Source organism: Giraffa tippelskirchi, chromosome X, assembly GCF_054371585.1.
Source record: "Giraffa tippelskirchi isolate mGirTip1 chromosome X, T2T-mGirTip1v1.2.pri, whole genome shotgun sequence".
NCBI lineage: Eukaryota > Metazoa > Chordata > Mammalia > Artiodactyla > Giraffidae > Giraffa > Giraffa tippelskirchi.
The window spans coordinates 97,445,195-97,465,487 of NC_137289.1; the positions used below are offsets into that span (position 1 = coordinate 97,445,195).

Genomic DNA, 20,293 nt, shown 5'->3' on the forward strand with positions numbered 1-20,293 from the left:
CCCAACTACTTAAAAAGGAGAGAGAATAAAAGCCAAGTTTAGGCTTAAAAGCAGTGTGAAGATCAACAAGACTAGATATTCTAAGTTGTTTTTTGTTTAGATATTAATCAGTTATGTCAGCCTTACAGAATTTACCTCTAAGTAGCCAATGCCAGAACCAGTTGGAAGAAAAGAGCACAGTCTTGTAAGGACATTCAGTGACCCAATCCATGGCACTGTAACACTATCTGTGGCACAGGGCTCCAGCAAGGCAACCTGGATGTTGCTATTCTCTGCATAAATTCTAATTTGAAAAGCACAGCCCTCCCACCAACATGGCCTCTGTAAGGGCAGCCTAAACCTTGCAGAGTCACTTACATGAGGGGAGCAGAAATAGGCAAGACTCCAGAAAAGGGGAAGGACTGCCCTCAAAGAGATCAGCTGGGCCAATGTGTATACACGTCATTCCAAGCTGTCATTCAGTATTACACTGTGAAAGACGACCAGATCCAAGGGGAGCAAAACCCATAGTCCTTGCTTTCCAGGCACTAACAACTGAAGTAGACTGGTGAATGCATGTATGCTAAGTCACATCAGTCCTGTCTGACTCTTTGCAACCCCATGAGCCATAGCCCGCCAGGCTCCTCTATCCATAGGATGCTCCAGGCAAGAATACTGGAGTGGGTTGCCATTCCCTTCTCCAGGGTATCTTCCTGACGCAGGGATCGAACATGGGTTTGATCATGATCTGAGTCTCTTACATCTCCTGCATTGGCAAGTGAGTTTCTTTACCACTAGTGCTACCTGGGAAGCCTTAGACTGGTGAATGGGAGGCTTCCACTGAAGTGTGTCAGGCTCAAGCCAAGCACAGTGTTCTCTAGAGGCCCTATATGCATAGAAATCTACAGTTTTCGTTGAGACCAAGTAAGGATTCTTCCCTAGAGTGGAGGATGAGGAACTTCATTAAGGAAAAAGAACTATGGTTTCTTACTTATTACTTACTATGTGTCAGGCACTGTTGTAGGCACTTCTGCGTATGTATTTCTATTACTTTTCACACAAGCTCATTGAAGTAACTATACCATTACTGCCAGTTTTAAAATGAGGATCCTGAGGCTTAGAAAGGGTAATTAATTTTACCAGCCACTGAGTAGTAGTAATGTCCAGACTGGAACTTGCCTTATTTGGCTCCAAGGGACAATCACATTGAAGCAAGGACTCCTGGGGTGGGGCAAAAGGTACTCACACTACATTGATCACAAGGTGTTCTCAAAGACTTTGGCTCCTTGCTGAAGAGAGGGGAGGAAGCATGAAAGCTAAGTCTGAGAAAGGGCTTTGCTGACACCAGCCAAGGAGACTACATCTCAAAAACAAAAGCAAATCGTGTGCCAAGTCCTGGGCTGTTATTCTCTTTTCCTCTTGGCACAGGTAGACTGTGCTTCTGATAAATAGATTTTCCCCTTTTGTTACAATCTTTTTGGAGGAGGGGTTCATAGTAATTGAAAATGAAAACCAATATTTGCAGAGACTGAAAAATCTCCTCCTGCCTCCTTTGGCCTTTTGAAGCTTTCTTGTTTGGAATTTTTATTTTTAACCTCACCACAATAGCTTGGCATTCCAGGATCTCAGCAGCAAGATGGCACAGTTCCAGCCCCATCTCCCCTTCCCCCTTTCTCAGCAGCCAAAAGATACGACTGCTCCAAGAGAAACAGCCACTCCCAGCTTATTGCTGAAGGAAATATTTGCAAGATCCAGGAAGTGAGACACAAGGAGGCTACACAGGGAGGGAGAAGGGCCCAAATCGCTTATTGTTGCCACCCTTCTCTGCCTCTGGGGCCACAGGACTTCAAGTAAGGAACAATTAGTCTGGCAACAGCAAATGCAAGTGGTAGGATTTGCCCTGAGCCTTATACAGCCCCCAGGAGTCTGGTGCAAAGTGTCCTTCAAAGAGATCTGAGAAGTCCTTGCTTTATTGTGGCTATCTTGGGTGAAGTTTAGATCCCTCTATCCAATAACCCCAGCTTGGAGTTTTCAAGAAGGTTTTCCCATTATTCCTCTGAATTCTATGTAGTGTCACAAACATGGTGCTAAAGGAGGGTAGGGATCACTCTTGTTTACTCAAAGTCCATCATGTGTCAGGCACAGGGCTGGACAGTTAACAGACTCGATCTCATTTCATCCTTGAAAAAATCTTGTGGCTTGAGCATTCTCTTGCCCATGTTAGAAATGAGACTTAGGGAGGTTAAACAACATAAGCAGCCGGGAGAAGTTACAACCAAGGTCCCTCTGACTCCAATGCCCATGGTTTTGCCAGCACAACATGCTGACTCTTCAGCATTCTCATAACCTTCTCAAGAGATTTAATAAAAGACATTTTAAGTGCACATAATGTATTGTCAAGAAGCCAGGAGGGTTTGATATCCACCAGCACAATTTAACAGAGGATTAGGCTGCCTGAGGTTATTGAGGCTCTATTCTCTAATAGCCAGTGGTTCTGACCCTTAAACATGCATCAGAATCACCTGGAAGGCTTATTAAAACACAGGTGGCTCAGTCCTATCCCCAGAATTCTGATTTGGTAAATCTGGGGAAGGGTGGAGAAATTTTATTTTTAACAATTTCCAGAATGATGATGATACTGCTGGTCCCAAATCATACTTTGAGATACACTGCTTTAATCAGTCATTATCTACCAGGTTCCCAACTTACTAGGGTCCCTTAAGAGGTATAAACCCATTTTAAAAAACTCTTAAAACAAAAAGGAATTTTAATTAACTATATACATACCACCCATGTGACAAGTGGGATGAAGATTTACAAAATAAAATGAGTATACTGGAGGTCCACAAAGCTCTGGGAATCTTGATGCTATTTAAGGAAATTCAGTGCTCCAACCACTGTTAAACAATGGATGTGCCAGAGAGAGAGAGCATTTTTTGTATATTTGAATCCTCATGTACACCAGGTGTTAAGGTACTGAATTTCAAAGACAGGGGAATAGACTTAATACCAAAGTTACAAAGAACATAATTTTATCTCAAATAGTTTAAAAGGCAATCTGGGTGCTGAATTATGAATGGCAATTATTATTATAGAGTAGTTCTTCAGCATGCATGTATATACCATTTGAGGTTTTAACCCTCTAAGAGTAACCCTAAAGATCCATGAAGTGTAGTAACTTATCATTATGCAAAGGGTAAGAATTTGACTTGCAAGGTATTATAATACTGGTTTGCAGGGCAAGTCACCAAGCAAAGGAGGGAGGCTAGTCAACCACTTGGCACTCGCATGTCAATGTGGCTTGATGGGTCCCTATTTGCTGTCAAGGTACACAGTTGCACAGTAACCCTGGTAGAGAGAAAAAGTGCTTTTCTGTAATGCAAACTACTTGCCAACTAGCGCTGATGATGGAAGTGAAGAGCAATGTAAAGGTCTTGAGAAAGTAATGGTTCTAAGTCAGATAACAAAATGTTCATTAATGGGAGTGGAGGGAGAGGTTCTATGTTGTAGTGATGGTGACAAATTTGAAGATTCACAGAGGTCTGGTGATGCACCCCCTCAGAAAAGTCAAGACAGATTTATATAAGCAGAAATGCTAGCTGATGGAGAATTCTAGCAAAACAAATTCTAGCTAACAGAGAGATCAAGCATGGCTGCTAAGTAACACTGTCATTGGTACAGGGATTTTTCCAAAGCTCTTGATCTTTAACTTTGCAGGCCTAAATCAAACCAATGTGGGCTGCCTCTTCTTCAGATTTTCTTTTTTGTTATGAATTCCAGCAAGTTGACATGTACCCAAAGAACACCACATGCACTCAGCTCCAGCTGTTTACATTTTACTAGATGCCTTTCTGAATCTTCTTTGTACATGGCTACTACCAGATTCAACATGTGGTTTAGAATTTAGCCTTTTTTGTTGTTAATATTATTACAAATAGTCAAATCTGTTCAAGACCCAATATTTGTATGCCCATCATAGTTAATGGCTATATTCTATACCAACATAATGATATATTAGATTGGTAAATCTTTTCCATGATTATAAATAGCACTAATATAAATATCTTTAAACAACTTACTTTTCCCTTTTTAGGTTATTTCCTTGGGGGGTATGCTGGATCAAGGAGTATGTACAGTTTTTTAACTCTTGTCACATATTTCTAGATTGTCTTTTAAGAAAACTGAACTAATTTATACTGTTCCATGAAACACATACTGTTTCCTCAAGCCTTGTCAAGATAGGGTTTTGCAATTTCTATTTATAATTTCAATTAACTGTTGATAATTTAATAAGCTGATTGTGACACCTTGAAGTTGTTTTTATTTGTACTTGTTTAATTGGTAGAGAGGTTGTACTTTTCCATGCAATGATTTTACTGTCTTTATTTCCTCATGGGTAAATTGGCTGTTTATTTTCTTTGTCCTTTATGAAGCTGAATCTGAAAGCTGACATTCTATAATTTGTATCCATTCTTTATATTTTTTGGACAGTCAACTGTTATCTGTGATGCTGACCCCAGACATTTTTCTCATTCTCTCTTATTTAGCTTTTTATTACATTTTGTTGTACAAAAGTTTCTTTCCCCAACTTTTATATAACAATCATCCATCTTGTCTCTGATGATATCCTCCATTTAATAGGCACAAATTTATCTTCCATACATAGCTGGAATGAATATGCTATTCCACTGGTCTGCTTTCTAAAATTTATACTATAGAGTATTGTATGTGCTGTGGCTCTAAGTTAATTATTCTCCATATTGATACCTACAGTTCCAAACATTTATTGAAGATGATTCCTTTCCGCAGTTCACAGTCGACTCCAGTGTGCTCTGTAGTCTTAGAATCTGTTCCTAGAATCTCTCTTTTTTATTTAATTTCACTGTTTGACATTTTTTCAACCCACTATCATATGGTTTTAATAACTGTCACTTTATGGCAAACTTTAAAATCTGATAGGGTAAGTCTACCACCACTACCTCTTTAAATAAATGTATTCTTTGGTCTTCCTGCCCACTTTTTCTTTCAGATAAATTTCACTGTGAATTTGACAAGTTCTGTAAAGTATCCCACAGTGACTCTAATCAGTAGTGTATTATATCTATATATTATTAACTTAGGGAGTATTGTAATCATTACTGTATTAGTCTTCACAAATTGAAGCAGAGAATAGCTATGCATTTATTCATGTCTTTATTTCTCCCATTAGAGTTTCTTAATTTTCCTTGAATAACTTTTGTGTGGCCAGGATTAAATCAATACCCAAGTATTTAAATTCATTTTTTCATGCTCTTTGACAAATCCTTTCTTGCCTCTGAAGGTTGCATTCTTCTTAGCTGGTAAGGCCTTCCTGAAAAGTGTACTCTACCTAATGAAATGAGATTCAATTCTCAATTACCCATTTTCTTTCACTCAATTGGCAAACAGGAAATGTGTACTGGATGGTCCGCACTCTGCTTATGATGTGGTATGATAAAAAGAAGGAAGAGAGCCCTAGGCCTAGAACTGAAAAACCTGGGTAGTACCCCAATTTTGTCATGTACTTGCTGTATAATTCCAGAAGTAATGGGCTCTGGAGTCAGATGCTTGTTTGACCTTAGGCAAGTGACTTTAATCTATCTGTTAATAAGTTTCACCTTTAAAACTGTGTCAGTAAAGGGTAACTATCTCATAAGGTCATGATTAGTAATAAATAAAATAATTCACATGAAAATTCTTATAGCAGTGCCTGATATACAATAAACACTTAATAAATGTTAGATACTACACATTTTGTTGTCGTTGTTATTAATAATAGTATAGCAATACCTTTTCTGAGTCTTAGCTTCCTTATTAGTCAAATGGAGAAAATAAGGCTTAACCGCACAGAGTTGCTATGAGGATTAACCGCGGCTATATATGTGTATATACACCCTACACATTTTAAAGGTCTGCGCAAAGTAGAAAAATAGAAAAGACCACAGGAGGCAATTGTAAGTACAGAAAACCAAGAGAGATAATCCATAAAATAATTTCTTGGAGCTATTAAATACTTCACATTTATGTACCTTTTTCTCCCAGCAGAGCTACTCACCAATTTTTTCCCCTCCTGCTAATATTAAAATGCATTTGCATTCTCTGCACACAAACTAAATAACAGTGGAGGGAGACAACAAAGAGCATAACTACCTGGAATTAAATTTTGTTGCAGGCTTCCAGGCAGAGTGGCTCAAGAATATACATTTAATTTTCCCACCTATACTCATCATTCTAGTTGTGATAGAAGTGACATAAGAAATGTTAAAAATGTGTGTGTAGTGGGGGGAAGGTAAGCAGAAGCTCCATCAGAATTTCTCTTTAAATGTCATCTTTGCCCTTGACCTTTCCTAGGCCTTCTCATTTTCCTTGAGATCATAAACTATGATCTGCCACCTCCATATTCAGCATCAATATGACCTTTCCATTGACCTCCCCTTTCTGTTTTTAAACTTAAACCAGTTTCCCAAATCCTGATCAAAAGTTCACTTAAACCAGAAGTTCTCATATTTAGCTTATATCAGCATTGCCTGGAGGGGTTGTAAAACACACATCTCTGGGCCATGTTGCCCCAGTTTCTGATTCAGTTGATCTGGGTAGGGGCCAATAATTTTCATTTCTACTTCAGTTCTTAGGTGATACTGAGGGTGTTGGTCCTAGGACTACATTTTTTAGTTAATTAATTATTTATTTTTGGCTGTGCTGGGTCTTTGTTGCTGCCTGAAGGCTTTCTCTGCTTATGGAGAGAGGGGGCTACTCTCTAGTTGCATTGGGCAGGCTTCTCATTGCAGTGGCTTCTCTTGTTGCAGGGCACAGGCTCTAGGGAATATGGGCTCAGTAGCTGTGGCACATGGGCTTAGTTGCTCTGTGGCATGTGGGATCCTCCAGGATCAGGGATAGAATCCATGTCCCCTGCATTGGCAGGCAAATTCTTAACCACTAGACCACCAGGGGAGCCCAAGGACTACATTTTGAGAACCATTAACTTAAACCTTTCTTCCTTCTCTAACTACCACCCCATTTCTCTCCTTCCTTTTCTTAGCCAACTTCTTTTTAGACAATTTTAAATGTATAAATGTCTTTTCAGTTCAGTTCAGTCACTCAGTTATATCCAACTCTTGCACACCAGACTTTCCTGTCCCTCACCAACTCCTAGAGCTTGTTCAAAGTCATGTTCATTGAGCTGGTGATGCCATCCAGCCATCTCATCCTCTGTTGTCCACTTCTCCTACCTTCAATCCTTCCCAGCATCAGGGTCTTTTCTAATGAGTCAGCTCTTCGCATCAGATGGCCAAAGTACTGGAGATTCAACTTCAGCATCAGACCTTTCAATGAATATTCAGGATTGATTTCCTTTGGAATTGACTGATTTGATCTCCTTGCAGTCCAAAGGACTCTCAAGAGTCTTCTCCAACACTACAGTTCAAAAGCATCAATTCTTTGGCAATCAGCTTTCTTTATGGTCCAACTCTCACATCCATACATGACTAATACAAAAACCATAGCTTTGACTAGATGGGCTTTTGCTGGCAAAGTAATGTCTCTGCTTTTTAACATGCTCTTTAGGTTGGTCATAACTTTCCTTCCAAGGAGCAAGCGTCTTTTAATTTCATGGCTGCAATCACCATCTGCAGTCATGTTGGAGCCCAAGAAAATAAAGTCTGTCACTGTTTCCATTGTTTGCCCATCTATTTGCCATGAAGTGATGGGACCAGATGCTCTTTAGTTCCTCTTCGCTTCTGCCATAAGGGTGATGTCATCTGCCTATCTGAAGTTATTGATATTTCTCACATAAAGATATGTCTTTTCAAGCACTCTTATTTTAAACTATTTTCCAAATCACACAGTAACATATAATAATTGCATTAAAATTAATGAAAAGAAACTGAAACCCTCCTATTTTGCTGTTAGAAGTGTAAAATGGTACAGCTACTTTGGAAAACAGTTAGGCAGTTCCTTAAAAAGTTAACAGAGTTATCATATGGCCCAGAAATTCTACTCCTAAATATATACTCAAGAGAATTGAAAACAGATGTCCACATAGAAATTTGTATGTGAACAGTCATGGGCAGCATTATTCACAATAGCTAAAAAGTGGAAACAATCCAATGTCCATTAATGGATGAATGGATAAATAAAATGTGGTATGTCTATACAATGAAATATCTGGAAAAAAATAGAGTATGAAATACTGTTACATGCTACGCTAAAGATGAACTTCTAATGCATGCTAGGTGAAAGAAGCCAGACACAAAAGCCCATATATTATATGATTCCATTTATATGAAATATACAGGTTAGGCAAATTCATAGAGATTGAAAGTAGATTAGTGGTTGCTTGATGCTGAGGTTGGGAATAGAGAGTGACTAGAAATGAGCAATCACTTCTCTATTTCTAACTTCAGGCTCAAGCAACCACTAATCTACTTTGTATCTCTATGAATTTGCCTATCCTGTACGTTGCATATAAATGGAATCATTAGTGGTTGCTCGAGGCTGGGGTTGGGAATAGAGTCACTAGAAATGAGCAAGGGGTTTTCCTGGTGGCTCAGATGGTAAGGAATCTGCCTGCAATGCAGGAGACCTGGGTTCGATCCCTGGGTCAGGAAGATCCTCTGGAGAAGGGGATGGCTATGCACTCTAGTATTGTTGCCTGGAGAATTCTATGGACAGAGGGGCCTGGTGGGCTACAGTCCATGGGTTCGCAAAGAGTCGGACACAACTGAGTGACTAACACTTCACTTTCACTTCATAAATGAGCAAAAGGGATCTTTTTAGTATTGTTGCCTGGAGAATTCTATGGACAGAGGGGCCTGGTGGGCTACAGTCCATGGGTTCGCAAAGAGTCGGACACAACTGAGTGACTAACACTTCACTTTCACTTCATAAATGAGCAAAAGGGATCTTTTTAGGGAGATGGGCATATTCTAAAATTGGATTGTGGTGATGGTTATCATAGTGTTCGATCCTTGGGTCAGGAAGATCCGCTGGAGAAGGGAATGGCTACACCCTCTAGTATTCTTGCTTGGAAAATTCCATGGACAGAGGAGCCATAGGGTCACAAGAGTTGGACATGACTGAGCGACTAACACTTTCAAATTAACCAAAATTCACTGAATTGTACACTTAAAATGGGTGAATTTAGGATGTGTAAAGCTGTGTGCATCTCTTCTCTATGCATTCCCTTTATAGACCATCATGCCTTCTACTTTCTATGCCCACCATTTTACTAAGTTTGCTTTCTTGAAGCTCACTTGTGAGTCCAAACTGTCAAAGCCAATAGCAGTCCTCTCCTTATCTTCTGTGATGGCGCACTGGCATACTTCTCTTTCTTACCACTCCAGATGCCTGCTCCTTCAATCTCCTTTGCTGGCTGTTCTTCTTCATCCTACTCTCGTTGGCTAGGTGACCAACAAGCCTGCTCAAAAGCATCTCCCTGTCTTCCTCACTAACTTTAAATTCAACATATCCCAACTCAAACTTGTCATCTCTACCAAATCAGGTCCCCTTCTCATCTGCCGCCAATATGTCAATAATTTTCTCCAAGTCACTGGGGCTCAGAATTATTTTTTGGCTTAACCCCTTTCTTCCCAAGTTTCAATCACTGAGTTCTTTCTACTTTTTTTTTTTTTTCAAAAGTTGTCATGTATTTGTGAGCAAATAATCTGAACCAACAATTCACATGGGAAGCAATGCAAATATTAAATACATGAAAAAATTTCAAAACAGAATAATCAAAGTAAGCAAATTAAAATTAAAATAGGTACCATTTAAACCTACTTCATTAGAAAATTTTCCATGATGGCAAATTTTAGGGGAAACTGGTATTCTCATATATTGCTAATGGCAGAGTAAAACACCTCCAGGGAAAGCAGTTTGGGAAATAAATCAAGAACAATAAGAATGTTCATTTTCTTTTAACTAGTAATCACAACTCTGTATAATTGTTTTTAATGAGATAATTCAAAATGAGAAAAAGGTTATAGCTGCTCAAAATTTTTCAGCAGCATTACTTTATAATAGCAAGAAATTGGAAAAAACCTAATTATCCACCAATTTGGGAATGATTAAGCAAATTAGATGACATTAAGCTGGTGAAATATTATGCAGCCATTAAAATTTATAACTACTGAGGAAGCCTTTATGGCAACAGGAAAAGTTGTTTACCAAGTAATGCCTAGTAGAAAAAGAGAAGCAGGACACACAAAATTATATCTAAACAGTTATTATAATCATGATACCCCTGCCAAACCTCTATACCTATAGATAAATACTGGTAGGGAAATGGAAACAATCAGGGTGTTAGGGTGGTAAGAATTAGGATACTTTTTATTCTGTTTTTTTTTTAATTTATTTATTTTAGTTGGGGGCTAATTACTTTACAATATTGTAGTGGTTTTTGTCATACATTGACATGAATCTATTCTGTTTTTAATTTCCTGTAATATTGCTTTCACAATAAACATCCCCCCCCCAAATATCACACATATTTATCTGTCCCTTTTTCTCCATTTCTATTGTACCCTACCTTCCCAATTCAGGGCCACACTCTTTCATGTCTGGATCACTGCCCCAACCTGGTCTCCTTTCAACCTATCTAGGCTGCAAATGCTGCCAAATTACCTAAAGTGCCATATTTACCATGTCACTTACCTGAGCAATAATCTTCAATTGCCTCCGTATTTGCCATCCTATCTAGTTTTCAAGGCCTAACTATCTGGGTGCAATACTTCACTCCTGACCCTTTTTCTCTACTGTTACTGTTGCGGCTGCTGCTCCTCTTCCTCCTCCTCTTTACAACTAACATTTACTGAAGGTTTATGGTGCCATATTTTGTCCTAAATGCTTTACATATATTAACTCAATTAATCCACATAACAGTCACAGAAGGTAAGTACTCTTAGCCCATTTCAGAAATAAGGAAACCAATGGGATGGAATGAAAGGTGGGGGGGCGTGGAGAGAAAGCCACGTGTGAAGTTCACAGAGCTAGAGAACAGAACGCCTGGATTTGAACCCATGCAGACTGACTTCAAAGGGCTTCCCAGGTGGCTTCCCAGGTAAAGAATCTGTCTGCCAATGCAGGAGACACAAGAGATACAGGTTCAATCCCTGGGTCAGGAAGATCCCCTGGAGAAGGAAATGGCAACCCACTCCAGTATTCTTGCCTGGGAAATCCCATGGACAGAGGAGCCTGGTGGGCTACAGTCCAGGGGGTCCCAAAGAGTCAGATATGAGGCAACTTCAGTCAGACTGAAGCAACTTAGCACACAGACTGACTTCAAGGCCAGAACACTTAACAACCAGCAGGGTTTATTTCTGCAATACAGCCTGCTTAGTGTCCCCTCTGGGCCTTTCCTTCTTTAGACTCCAGCCTTCAGTTTTCTTAACCCCCAATGAACATAAATAGGGCACAATGATACTTAACATGTATTGGCCTGTTATTACGTGTCAGGCTTTCCTTGTTTGTTTAAACCACTTTTCATCTTATAGCTACTGGCTTGAGTTGAAGACCTGGCCTGTCCCTTTAGTAGCTGTGAGACCTTGAATAAGTTACTTAGCTCCGCTGAACCTCAGATTCTTTATCTGAGTCAATGGTTCTCAAAGTGTTATCCCAGAACCAGCTGCATCAGCATCACCTGGGGAGCTTGTTAGACATGCACATTTTGAGCCATGCTCCATACCTACTGAATCACACTCCCTGGGGGTGGGGTGGGAACTACCATCTATCCTAGTTTTTTTTTTTAACAAGTCCTCCAGGTGTTTCTAATGCACACTCAAGTTTGAGAACCACTGCCCTATAACAATGCCTATCTGACAGAGTTTGGGGGAAGACAAAACAGAGTATGTATAGCTTAGCTGGTGGCACCTAGGTTGTTTGGCAAATAGTAATTTATCATTACTGCTACTTAACTTTGTATAGATTAGTCTTCCTTGCTCAAGCTAGGGATGGGCAGGCATTATGCTTCCTGATGCTTTTCTCTAATATTTCCCTGCCTGCTTCAAAACAGGCATTACACACACCAGGTTTTAAATAAAATCCTCTTACTTGACTGGCTGATTAGTAAGAGAGCCATTTTGGAGAAGCACCATAGCATAGCATAGTGTCCCTGAAGTTAGACTACCTGGTCTGAAGCTCCAATACGTTGGCCACCTGATGCGAAGAGCCAACACATTGGAAAACACCCTCAAGGTGGGAAAGATTGAAGGCAGGAGGAGAATGGGGCGACAGAGAATGAGGTGGTTGGATGGCATCACCAACTTAATGGACATGAGTTTGAGCAAACTCTGGGAGAGAGTGAAGGACAGGAAAGCCTGCCATGCTGCAGTCCATGGGGTCACAAAGAGTAGGACATGACTTAGCGACTGAAAAACAACAACCGAGGTCTAGCTGTGGGACATCAGGCAAATGAATTTATCTGTGTGCACTTCAGTTTCTTCTGTCAATTGGCTCTCCAATTAATAGTATATACCCCTTAAGGTTATGGTGATATTTAATATTTCCAAAGTGCTTTGAATGCTGCCTAGAATCGAGCACTGTGCTCAAGAAATGTTAAGTTAGCATTATTATTTTTGTGTCATTTCACCCATTCAATGGTGGAAGAGGCTCTGTTTCTTCATTTGGTAAGCACATGACAAAAATATCTCAAGCGGGTTCTCTGTGTCAGGCACTGTGCTAGGCATGGAGGCATCCATGACCAAGGTGTGGTCTCCTTTCTCGACAGTCTCAGTCTAATATGGGAAACTCAGAAGACCCACCAGAACATGGTGAAAGTTCTCCGAGAACCTGGTACAAGTCAGCCCATAGTGGGGAGTCAAGACCAGCCACAGATCCCATAGTATTCCCACCCAGGCCTTAGATTCCTGAAAAATGATGAGGAGGGGTCCATTTGAAGGGCTTCCTCTGGGATCCTGATTGAAGCAGTTATAATGGAAAAAGCATGAACTTTGGGACCAGACCAACCCCGGTCTGAATCCTGGCTCCATCACTTAACTAGCTGTGTGACCTCAGCCAAGTTATATAACCTCTTTAGACCTCATCTATAAAATAGGTAGTGCAATTAACTGTTGTGGAAAATGAGATTATGGGTATAAGAGGATCCAACCCAATGACTGACACTTAGTAGATGATCCGTAAATGTTGGCTCCCTCTCCTTCCATTGCCAACTGGAAAACTGATAGGTTTCCCAGACTTTGGAGTCAAAAGAAAACCAAAATTATTTCTGCCTGACTACCAAATCACAGGGGATAATGTGGAGCCCTGAAAAGAACCAAGGGATTTTCAGAGATCAGGAGACCCAGATTCTAGTCCTCTCCCTAGATGCCCCCACAGAGGTACAACTAAAAGCTATCTTCCCTGCCTGTCCTTCATTTCTGGAGTTTGAGTAAAAGAATCAGTATAATTTTGGCTTCCCCAATGGCTCAGCGGGTAAAGAATACGCCTGCAATGCAGGAGATACAGGAGATGCGGGTTCGATCCATGGGTTGGGAAGATTCCTTGGAGAAGGAAATGGCAACCCACTCCAGTATTCTTTCCTGGAGAATCCCATGAACAGAGGAGCCTGGTGGGCTACAGTCCATGGGGTCACAAAGAGTCAGATGTGACTGAGCACCCTTACTAGACTGTGGGCTCTTTGAGGAAAGAGGCTGTGTTGAATACCTAATACTGTCCTGGAGAAGAACTGGCTGAAAAGTATATCACTAGATAAAAGAGAAACGTCACAAAAGAGGGGTTCCAACCAGGCTGATGGAGAGGACCCTGGAGGAGGTAATTGTCTCCTCGTCATGATCACTATGGTAGGTGGGCTCATCTCTTTGGAGCATGAGTGCCAGGTGCCATGTTCCCCACATTACAGGAGCAGAGTCTCCACTTTGGGCATTATTAAGGGCTCTGCCTTGTATTAAATTATTAAATTAGTATAAATTATTAAAGGCATTATTAAGGGCTCTGCCCAAGCAACTCTTTCCCCTCCAGGCCAAGCTACATATACCATTTGTAAAAATGTCTCTACCTTCTTCAGGAATTCTAACCTATTGTTAGCACGATCTGCCTTGGATTTTTAATGAGCAGACCTGAAGCTCTCAATGAGTCCTATAAAAAGAAAGGTGGCAGAACACAAGAAACATTCTGAAGCAAAGGCACAGCAGTAGCTGGACAGCCTTGCCTCCTCTCTGGCCCCTCCAATCACCCAGTGGCCACTGGGAAGGTAAGCATAGTTTATGCCTTCCCATCCATGTTTCAGCATGGTCTAGTCCCCATGTCCTTGTGCCTGGGCACTTGCCTCAGGCCTCCGAGCTGATAAGCATAATGTCCTGCAACACTCCTGACTACAATGGATTCCAAAATGTGCTACCAATCAGTTTGGTCTATAGCTCAGCTGTCTGGGGAGCAGGCTGGATTCCATCTATACATCAACCCCTTGGTATTGACACCAGACCAGGTTTCTCAAAGGAAACAGAGCAAATAGAAAACCTTATCAATTTCCACAGAAACCTCAGAGGTACTAACTTACCCAACTCCCTGAGTGGTCAACTTACCTCCCTGACTGGCTGGTCTTCCTGTTTCCTGTTATTGGTTTCCATTTGTCCCCAGGAAATTCCTGCAAAGCAAAATTCTGGTAAGTTAGGGAGCTCTGAGCAGCCAGGTAATCTAGACGGCTTCAAAACTGTGAATTGGTCAGGAGCCTGTCCAAGGCCAGGTGCCACCCCTCCCCACCCCCAGCTGATTCCTTTTACTCTCCTATGCAGGGTAGAGAACTATGTACCTAGAGGGCTGCCTTTCTGTCAGGAGGCCTTCTGCGCTGCTGGGGCCATGCAGAGTCTAAGACAGCACTCAGGGACCTCAGCAATGTGGTCTAGAAACTCTTAGTTACCCTTTTTCTCTACTCCCCTCCCAAACCATGTTATAAACCAGTTTAGCATGTTTGCTGTTTGTTCTGGCTCTTGCAAAGATCTTTTTATTTGCTCTGCCCAGTGGACCTGCTCGTTCCTCTAGCCTCTTCCACCACAGAAAGCATCTTCTTGGATGTTGCAGCCCTTGAGATGACTTTGAGAACTAAAGCTCCTGCTGCTGCAACCCTGTCCTGGGGGAGGCAGCTAGAGAACATGCACGCCAGCCCACCCCAGTACTGTAGGGGCCCTTCCTCCTCCTCCCAGATCTGCTGACAGGGGCTGAGGTAGGCTCATTTCTGGGGAACATGTGTGCTGGGTGCCACATTCCCCATATTACAGGAGCAGACTTTTCACCTTGGGCATTTTATCCATAAGGGCTTTGCCCAAGTATTCTTTCCCTGCAGCCCAAGCCACATATGCCATTTGTAGAAATGTCCCTGCCTTCTATCCTAGCTCCAAGCCTAATGAAAATTTGCCTTTGACATTCTCCCTGATTTCAGCATTCCATACCTTCTACCTAGAGACTCAGAACTTAGTCCATTGGGAAAGCAATTTTTCCTAAACCTCACCGATCTTCCAAAGTCTCTCTCCCCAATGCTATTATTGGTCTTGTTCAAAGTTTTATTAACTTTGCCTCAGTAAAAACAACGTTACTACTTTTGTAGGTAAGATGTGGTTGTCAGTCATTCTGGTTAAGATATTTGTTATTTGAGAGCAGCTATGTCACCTCCCAGGACCTCAAACTTCCTATCTGGCAAATAAGGACTGTGCTATCTAGCCTTGCTGGGTTCCCAGGAGTGAGGATAAAATGGGATGTGTGCAGAGAATGCCTAGTCCAGCACTTGGCACGTAGGAGGCTAGGGATCTTAGTGGCTATAGAATAGATGAGGTTTCACAGCTTTCACATGACCAGAGCAGTCTCTCTGCCTGTACCTGTCAAGTTAGAGCAGCAAAAACCACTTGTTCAACTTCAGATTGTGCCTGACGCCCTTGTGAGATGTCCCTGCTTTCAAAGACAGTATTACTCATTTGGCCACAGTGGGAGCCAGGATTTCCTGTCCATTCCCTGTCTAGCCCTATGGGGAGTGCTCAGTAAATAGCAGTGTCCAAAGCAAACAAAGTCCTGTCCCAACTCTCAATCTCCCCAAGTCCCCAGTATCACCTTACATTTTTTTCCCCTGCCGAACCACTTAGGTTGCTGTAAATTGTATGCACTCTTTGAATCAAAGAGGCAGTTATCTCCATGACTTGTTGCGGATGAGGATTGATTATGGTAGGAACTTGGTGCCTGAGTGAAGTTATACTGCTAGAAGGCATCCTGCCAGACTGGAGAGGGTATGGGCTTTGCAATCAGCTTATGGAGAGGCAGCATAGCACAACTTGGAGCCTGGGCTCGGAGGCTACACTACATGGATTCAAATCCCACACTGTGTGTGACCTCAGGCAGACGACCCAGCAGTTTACCTTAGCTCATTTTCTCAAGCTATTTAATAGTGATCATAATAATAATAGTATCTATTTCTTGATTGCTTTGACAACCATGTGAGTTGATACATGTAAAGCACCTAGAACAGCACCTGGTACACAGTAGACACTCAAATGTTGGTAATCATTATGTTGTTCAAATTCTGGCTTCACCACTTGTAGGATGTGTGACCTCAGCTTTCTTAGCTGGAAAATGGGGTCCTATTATAACATATCTCATATAATTGCTAAATGAAATAATTTTATATATATATGCAGAACTAACTGGCATGAAGCATGAAAGATTTAGATGTGTGCTGATTTCAGTTTTCTTAACAGCACCAAATAGGAGCCCAGTTAGCTTCCCAACCACTTCCAGGGGGCATAACGAGCAGGATCTCAACCCTACTTTAGATAGCTACCATCACAACTACCTAGCCAGCTGAGCTGGGGAATCCTAACCCATGCTAAGAGTTTTTCCCATGTCTGAGGGGAAGGTGAGTTCAGCTGGCATGGATAGAAATGGGTACGAAGTGCCTCCTGGATGGCTGTCCACATGTCTAAAAGCCTAGTGTCTAAGCAGACCTACTTAGCTAATCTAACAGACATTAGGAGGCCAATATGTCCTTCCCTCAGAATATAAAAGAAGAGGCATGCATGGGCACAGACACACCTGTATTGCTGCTGCCAGATACTACAATGTGCAAATTTCACTGCTTTCCTGCATGGAGTTACTGGCTGACAATCCTGCAACCATCTTCTGCTTATTCCACCCCCAACATTAACCCTTTTCCTCCACTGTCTACTTGGAGATCCTTCTTTTGGCAAAAGTTTCTCAAGGTAAACCCAAATCTCCCCTTATTCTAAAAGATAATAACTCACCCTTAAAAGATAATTACTATCTGGCAGTCACTGTTCCAAGTGCCTTATATATGTTACATCATTTAATCCTCTCAACCAATGTATGAAATGGGTACTGTTATTATTCCCATTTTTTAGATGGGAATGCTTAAGAATTCAAACCCAGGTAGTCTGGTTCTACTATCATGCCCTTAAACCACTATTTTATATTTCCTCTCCTTTTTCCCCCTACATTTTATTATGAATATTTTCCAACATATAGAAAAGTTGAACAAGTTTACAATGAATATCTATATATCCACCATTGTATAGATTCTACAATTAGTATTTTACTGTATTCACCCTATCACATATCTGTTTGCTCCTTTATCCATCCACAAATTCATCTTAAATTCTTTATACATTTCAAAGTACTTTATCCCATATATTTGAAAACTTAAATGAAATCAACAAATTCCTTGAAAGGCAAACTACCAAAGCTCATTCAAGAAGAAATAGCCCAAATAACTCTGTATCTATTAAAGAAATTGACTTTGTCATTAAAATCTTTCCACAAAGCAAACTCTAGACACACACGGCTTCAATGATGAATTCTAACAAACACACAAGGTGAAAAGAAAAAAAAAAGCCAATTCTATACAAACTCTTCTTGAAAATAGGAGAGAAGAAAACATTTCCCAACTCATTTGGTAAGGTCAACATCTAGATATGTAAACCAAACATGGACATCATGAGAAAACTACAGACTAAAATCTCTGAAACTTCAATACATAAACAAAAAAAATTCCTTAACAAACTATTAGCAAACCAAATCTGGTAACATATAAAAAGGCTAAGATGTCATAACCAAGTGGGATTTATTCTGGCAATGCTAGGCTAGTTCTTGTTTCAAAAATCAATCAATGTAGGACTTCCCTGGTGGGGCAGTGGTTAAGAATCTGCCTTCCAATGCAGAGGACGGGAGTTCAATTCCTGGTCAGGGCACTAAGATATCACATGCCTTGGGGCAACTAAGCCCATGCACCGCAACTACTGAGCCCGCACCACAACTAGAGAGAAGCCCAAGCACCACAAGGAAGAGCCCAGTGCCACAACAGATGATCCTGCATGCTGCAAATAAGACCCAATGCAGCCAAATAAATAATAAATATTTTAAAAATCAATCACTGTAATTCACTATATCAATTGGTTAAAAGAGAAAAACTATATGATCATCTCCATTGATACAGAAAAAGTATTTGAAAAAACAAATCCAACATCTACTCTTGATAAAAGCTATCACAATAAACTAGGAATAAAAGGGAATATTTTCAACCTGTTATAAGGCACCTACCAAAAAATCTACAGCTAACATCAAACTTAATAATAAAAAATTGGGAACAAAGCAACAGTATCTGCTCTCACCACTTCTACTAAACACTGTATTGAAGGTCCTAGGGAGTGCAGAAAGAGCCATACACAGTGGAAATGAAGACAAAATTATTTATATTTGCAGATGACACAACTGTCTCTGTAGAAAATTTTTTAAAATCTACCAAGAAAAGTGAGTTTGGCAAGGTTGCAGGATACAAGGCCAATATACAAAATTAAATAGCATTTCTATATGGTAGTGAAGAATTTTAATTTGATCTAAAAAAAACAATATTATTTACAATGGCATTAAAACATGCAATCTTAAGAGATAAATGTAACAAATACGTGCAACATCTGTATGCTGAAAACTAGAAAATAAGCTGCGTAGATCAATGCAATGCACTTCAAAAACTCAAGCATACATATCCATCATTAAATAAAGTTCAATATTTGTTTACAATATTTTAGGCAAAATTTACTTTCAGTGAAATACACAAACGTTAATTACACATCTGCTGAGTTTTGGAAAATGTATACACCTGTGTACCTCTAACTCTTTTCAAGATATAGATCATCACCCAACGAAGTTTCCTCATGCTCTTTCCCAGTCAATCTCTGTGACACCTCCCACAGGCAACCACTGTTTTGAATTTTTTTTCCTATAGATTAGCTGTTTTAGAACTTTATATAAAGGAATAGTAGAGTCTGTACTCTTTTGTGTAAGGCTTCTTTTACCCCTAAGTGTCTTTCTTTTTCCTTTTTTATTTGGCCGTGCCATAGGCAGCGTACAAGATCTTAGTACCCTGGCCAGGGATCAAACCTGTGCCCTCTGCAGTGGAAGTGCAAAGTTCAAACCACAGAACCACTAGGGAATTCCCTTGTTTCTACAAAGAATATGTACTGAGCAATTACATACGCTAAGTCATTCAGAAGTGTCGTCAGTCTATGCATCAACAGTTCACCACAGGAATTAACTTCTAGTTTGAATGCACCAGCCAAAAGGTGGCACTAGGAAAGCTATGGGGAAAGAGTCTGGCAGTGAGCTGGCAGTGGCATGGGAAGTCCTCCTAGAAATACCATGGGGGATGGTGGTGGCTTGTATTAGGGATGTAGATCATAACCAGGGTATAGTTACAGCCAATTTAGACCTGGGTCTCTTCTCCAATCTGACAGACAGACTGGAGCAAAGGGAAAGGATTTGTCCTTCGGAAGAGCAGAAAAGTCAGACCTCTGGAAGCAAAACCTGGGAGACATTTGCAAATTTTGCAGCTCCAAATAGTTTTAAAGCAGGAAATGAAAGGCAATAGAGTAAGTCCCCTACACACGGACATTCAAGTTTCAAAGATGCAAATACTGTGTTCGCACGTCCAGTCACGTAAGTTAGTTCACATGTCTGGTGTACATTGTCACATGCATGCATCCTCTACAAGTGGTTGTGTTTTTTTGTACTTTACTGTATAGTACTGTATAGAGTACAGTAGTACATTATCTTTATTTCAAGCCCAGGATTTCCAGAAGTAAGCATAAAAGCAGTACTGCTAAGAAGTACCAAGCAGTAACGATGGGAACAAAAGTGAAAATAACTGAGAGAACAGAGTGACAAGAGGAAGAATAACTGAAGAGATACACGATGTAGGAAACGCCAGAGGGATTTTCTTTATTTGAGGAGGCATTGTTAGTTTTTGAAGCACAGGACCCGAATGTAGACTGCAACAAAGGTTGCAGCAGGC

At 40.7% G+C, this 20,293-nt stretch overlaps 1 protein-coding gene across 3 annotated transcripts in view; it reads right to left on the reverse strand.

Moving 5' to 3' along the window:
• The window catches only part of SHROOM4 (shroom family member 4), a 248,510-nt gene that overhangs the window by 21,585 nt on the left and 206,632 nt on the right, over nt 1–20,293 (reverse strand). For all 3 annotated transcript variants that reach the window (XM_081567887.1, XM_081567885.1, XM_081567886.1), the window contains one exon: nt 14,532–14,593. In XM_081567887.1, coding sequence (XP_081424013.1) covers nt 14,532–14,593 — 62 coding nt within the window. The remainder of the gene's footprint in view (nt 1–14,531; nt 14,594–20,293) is intronic.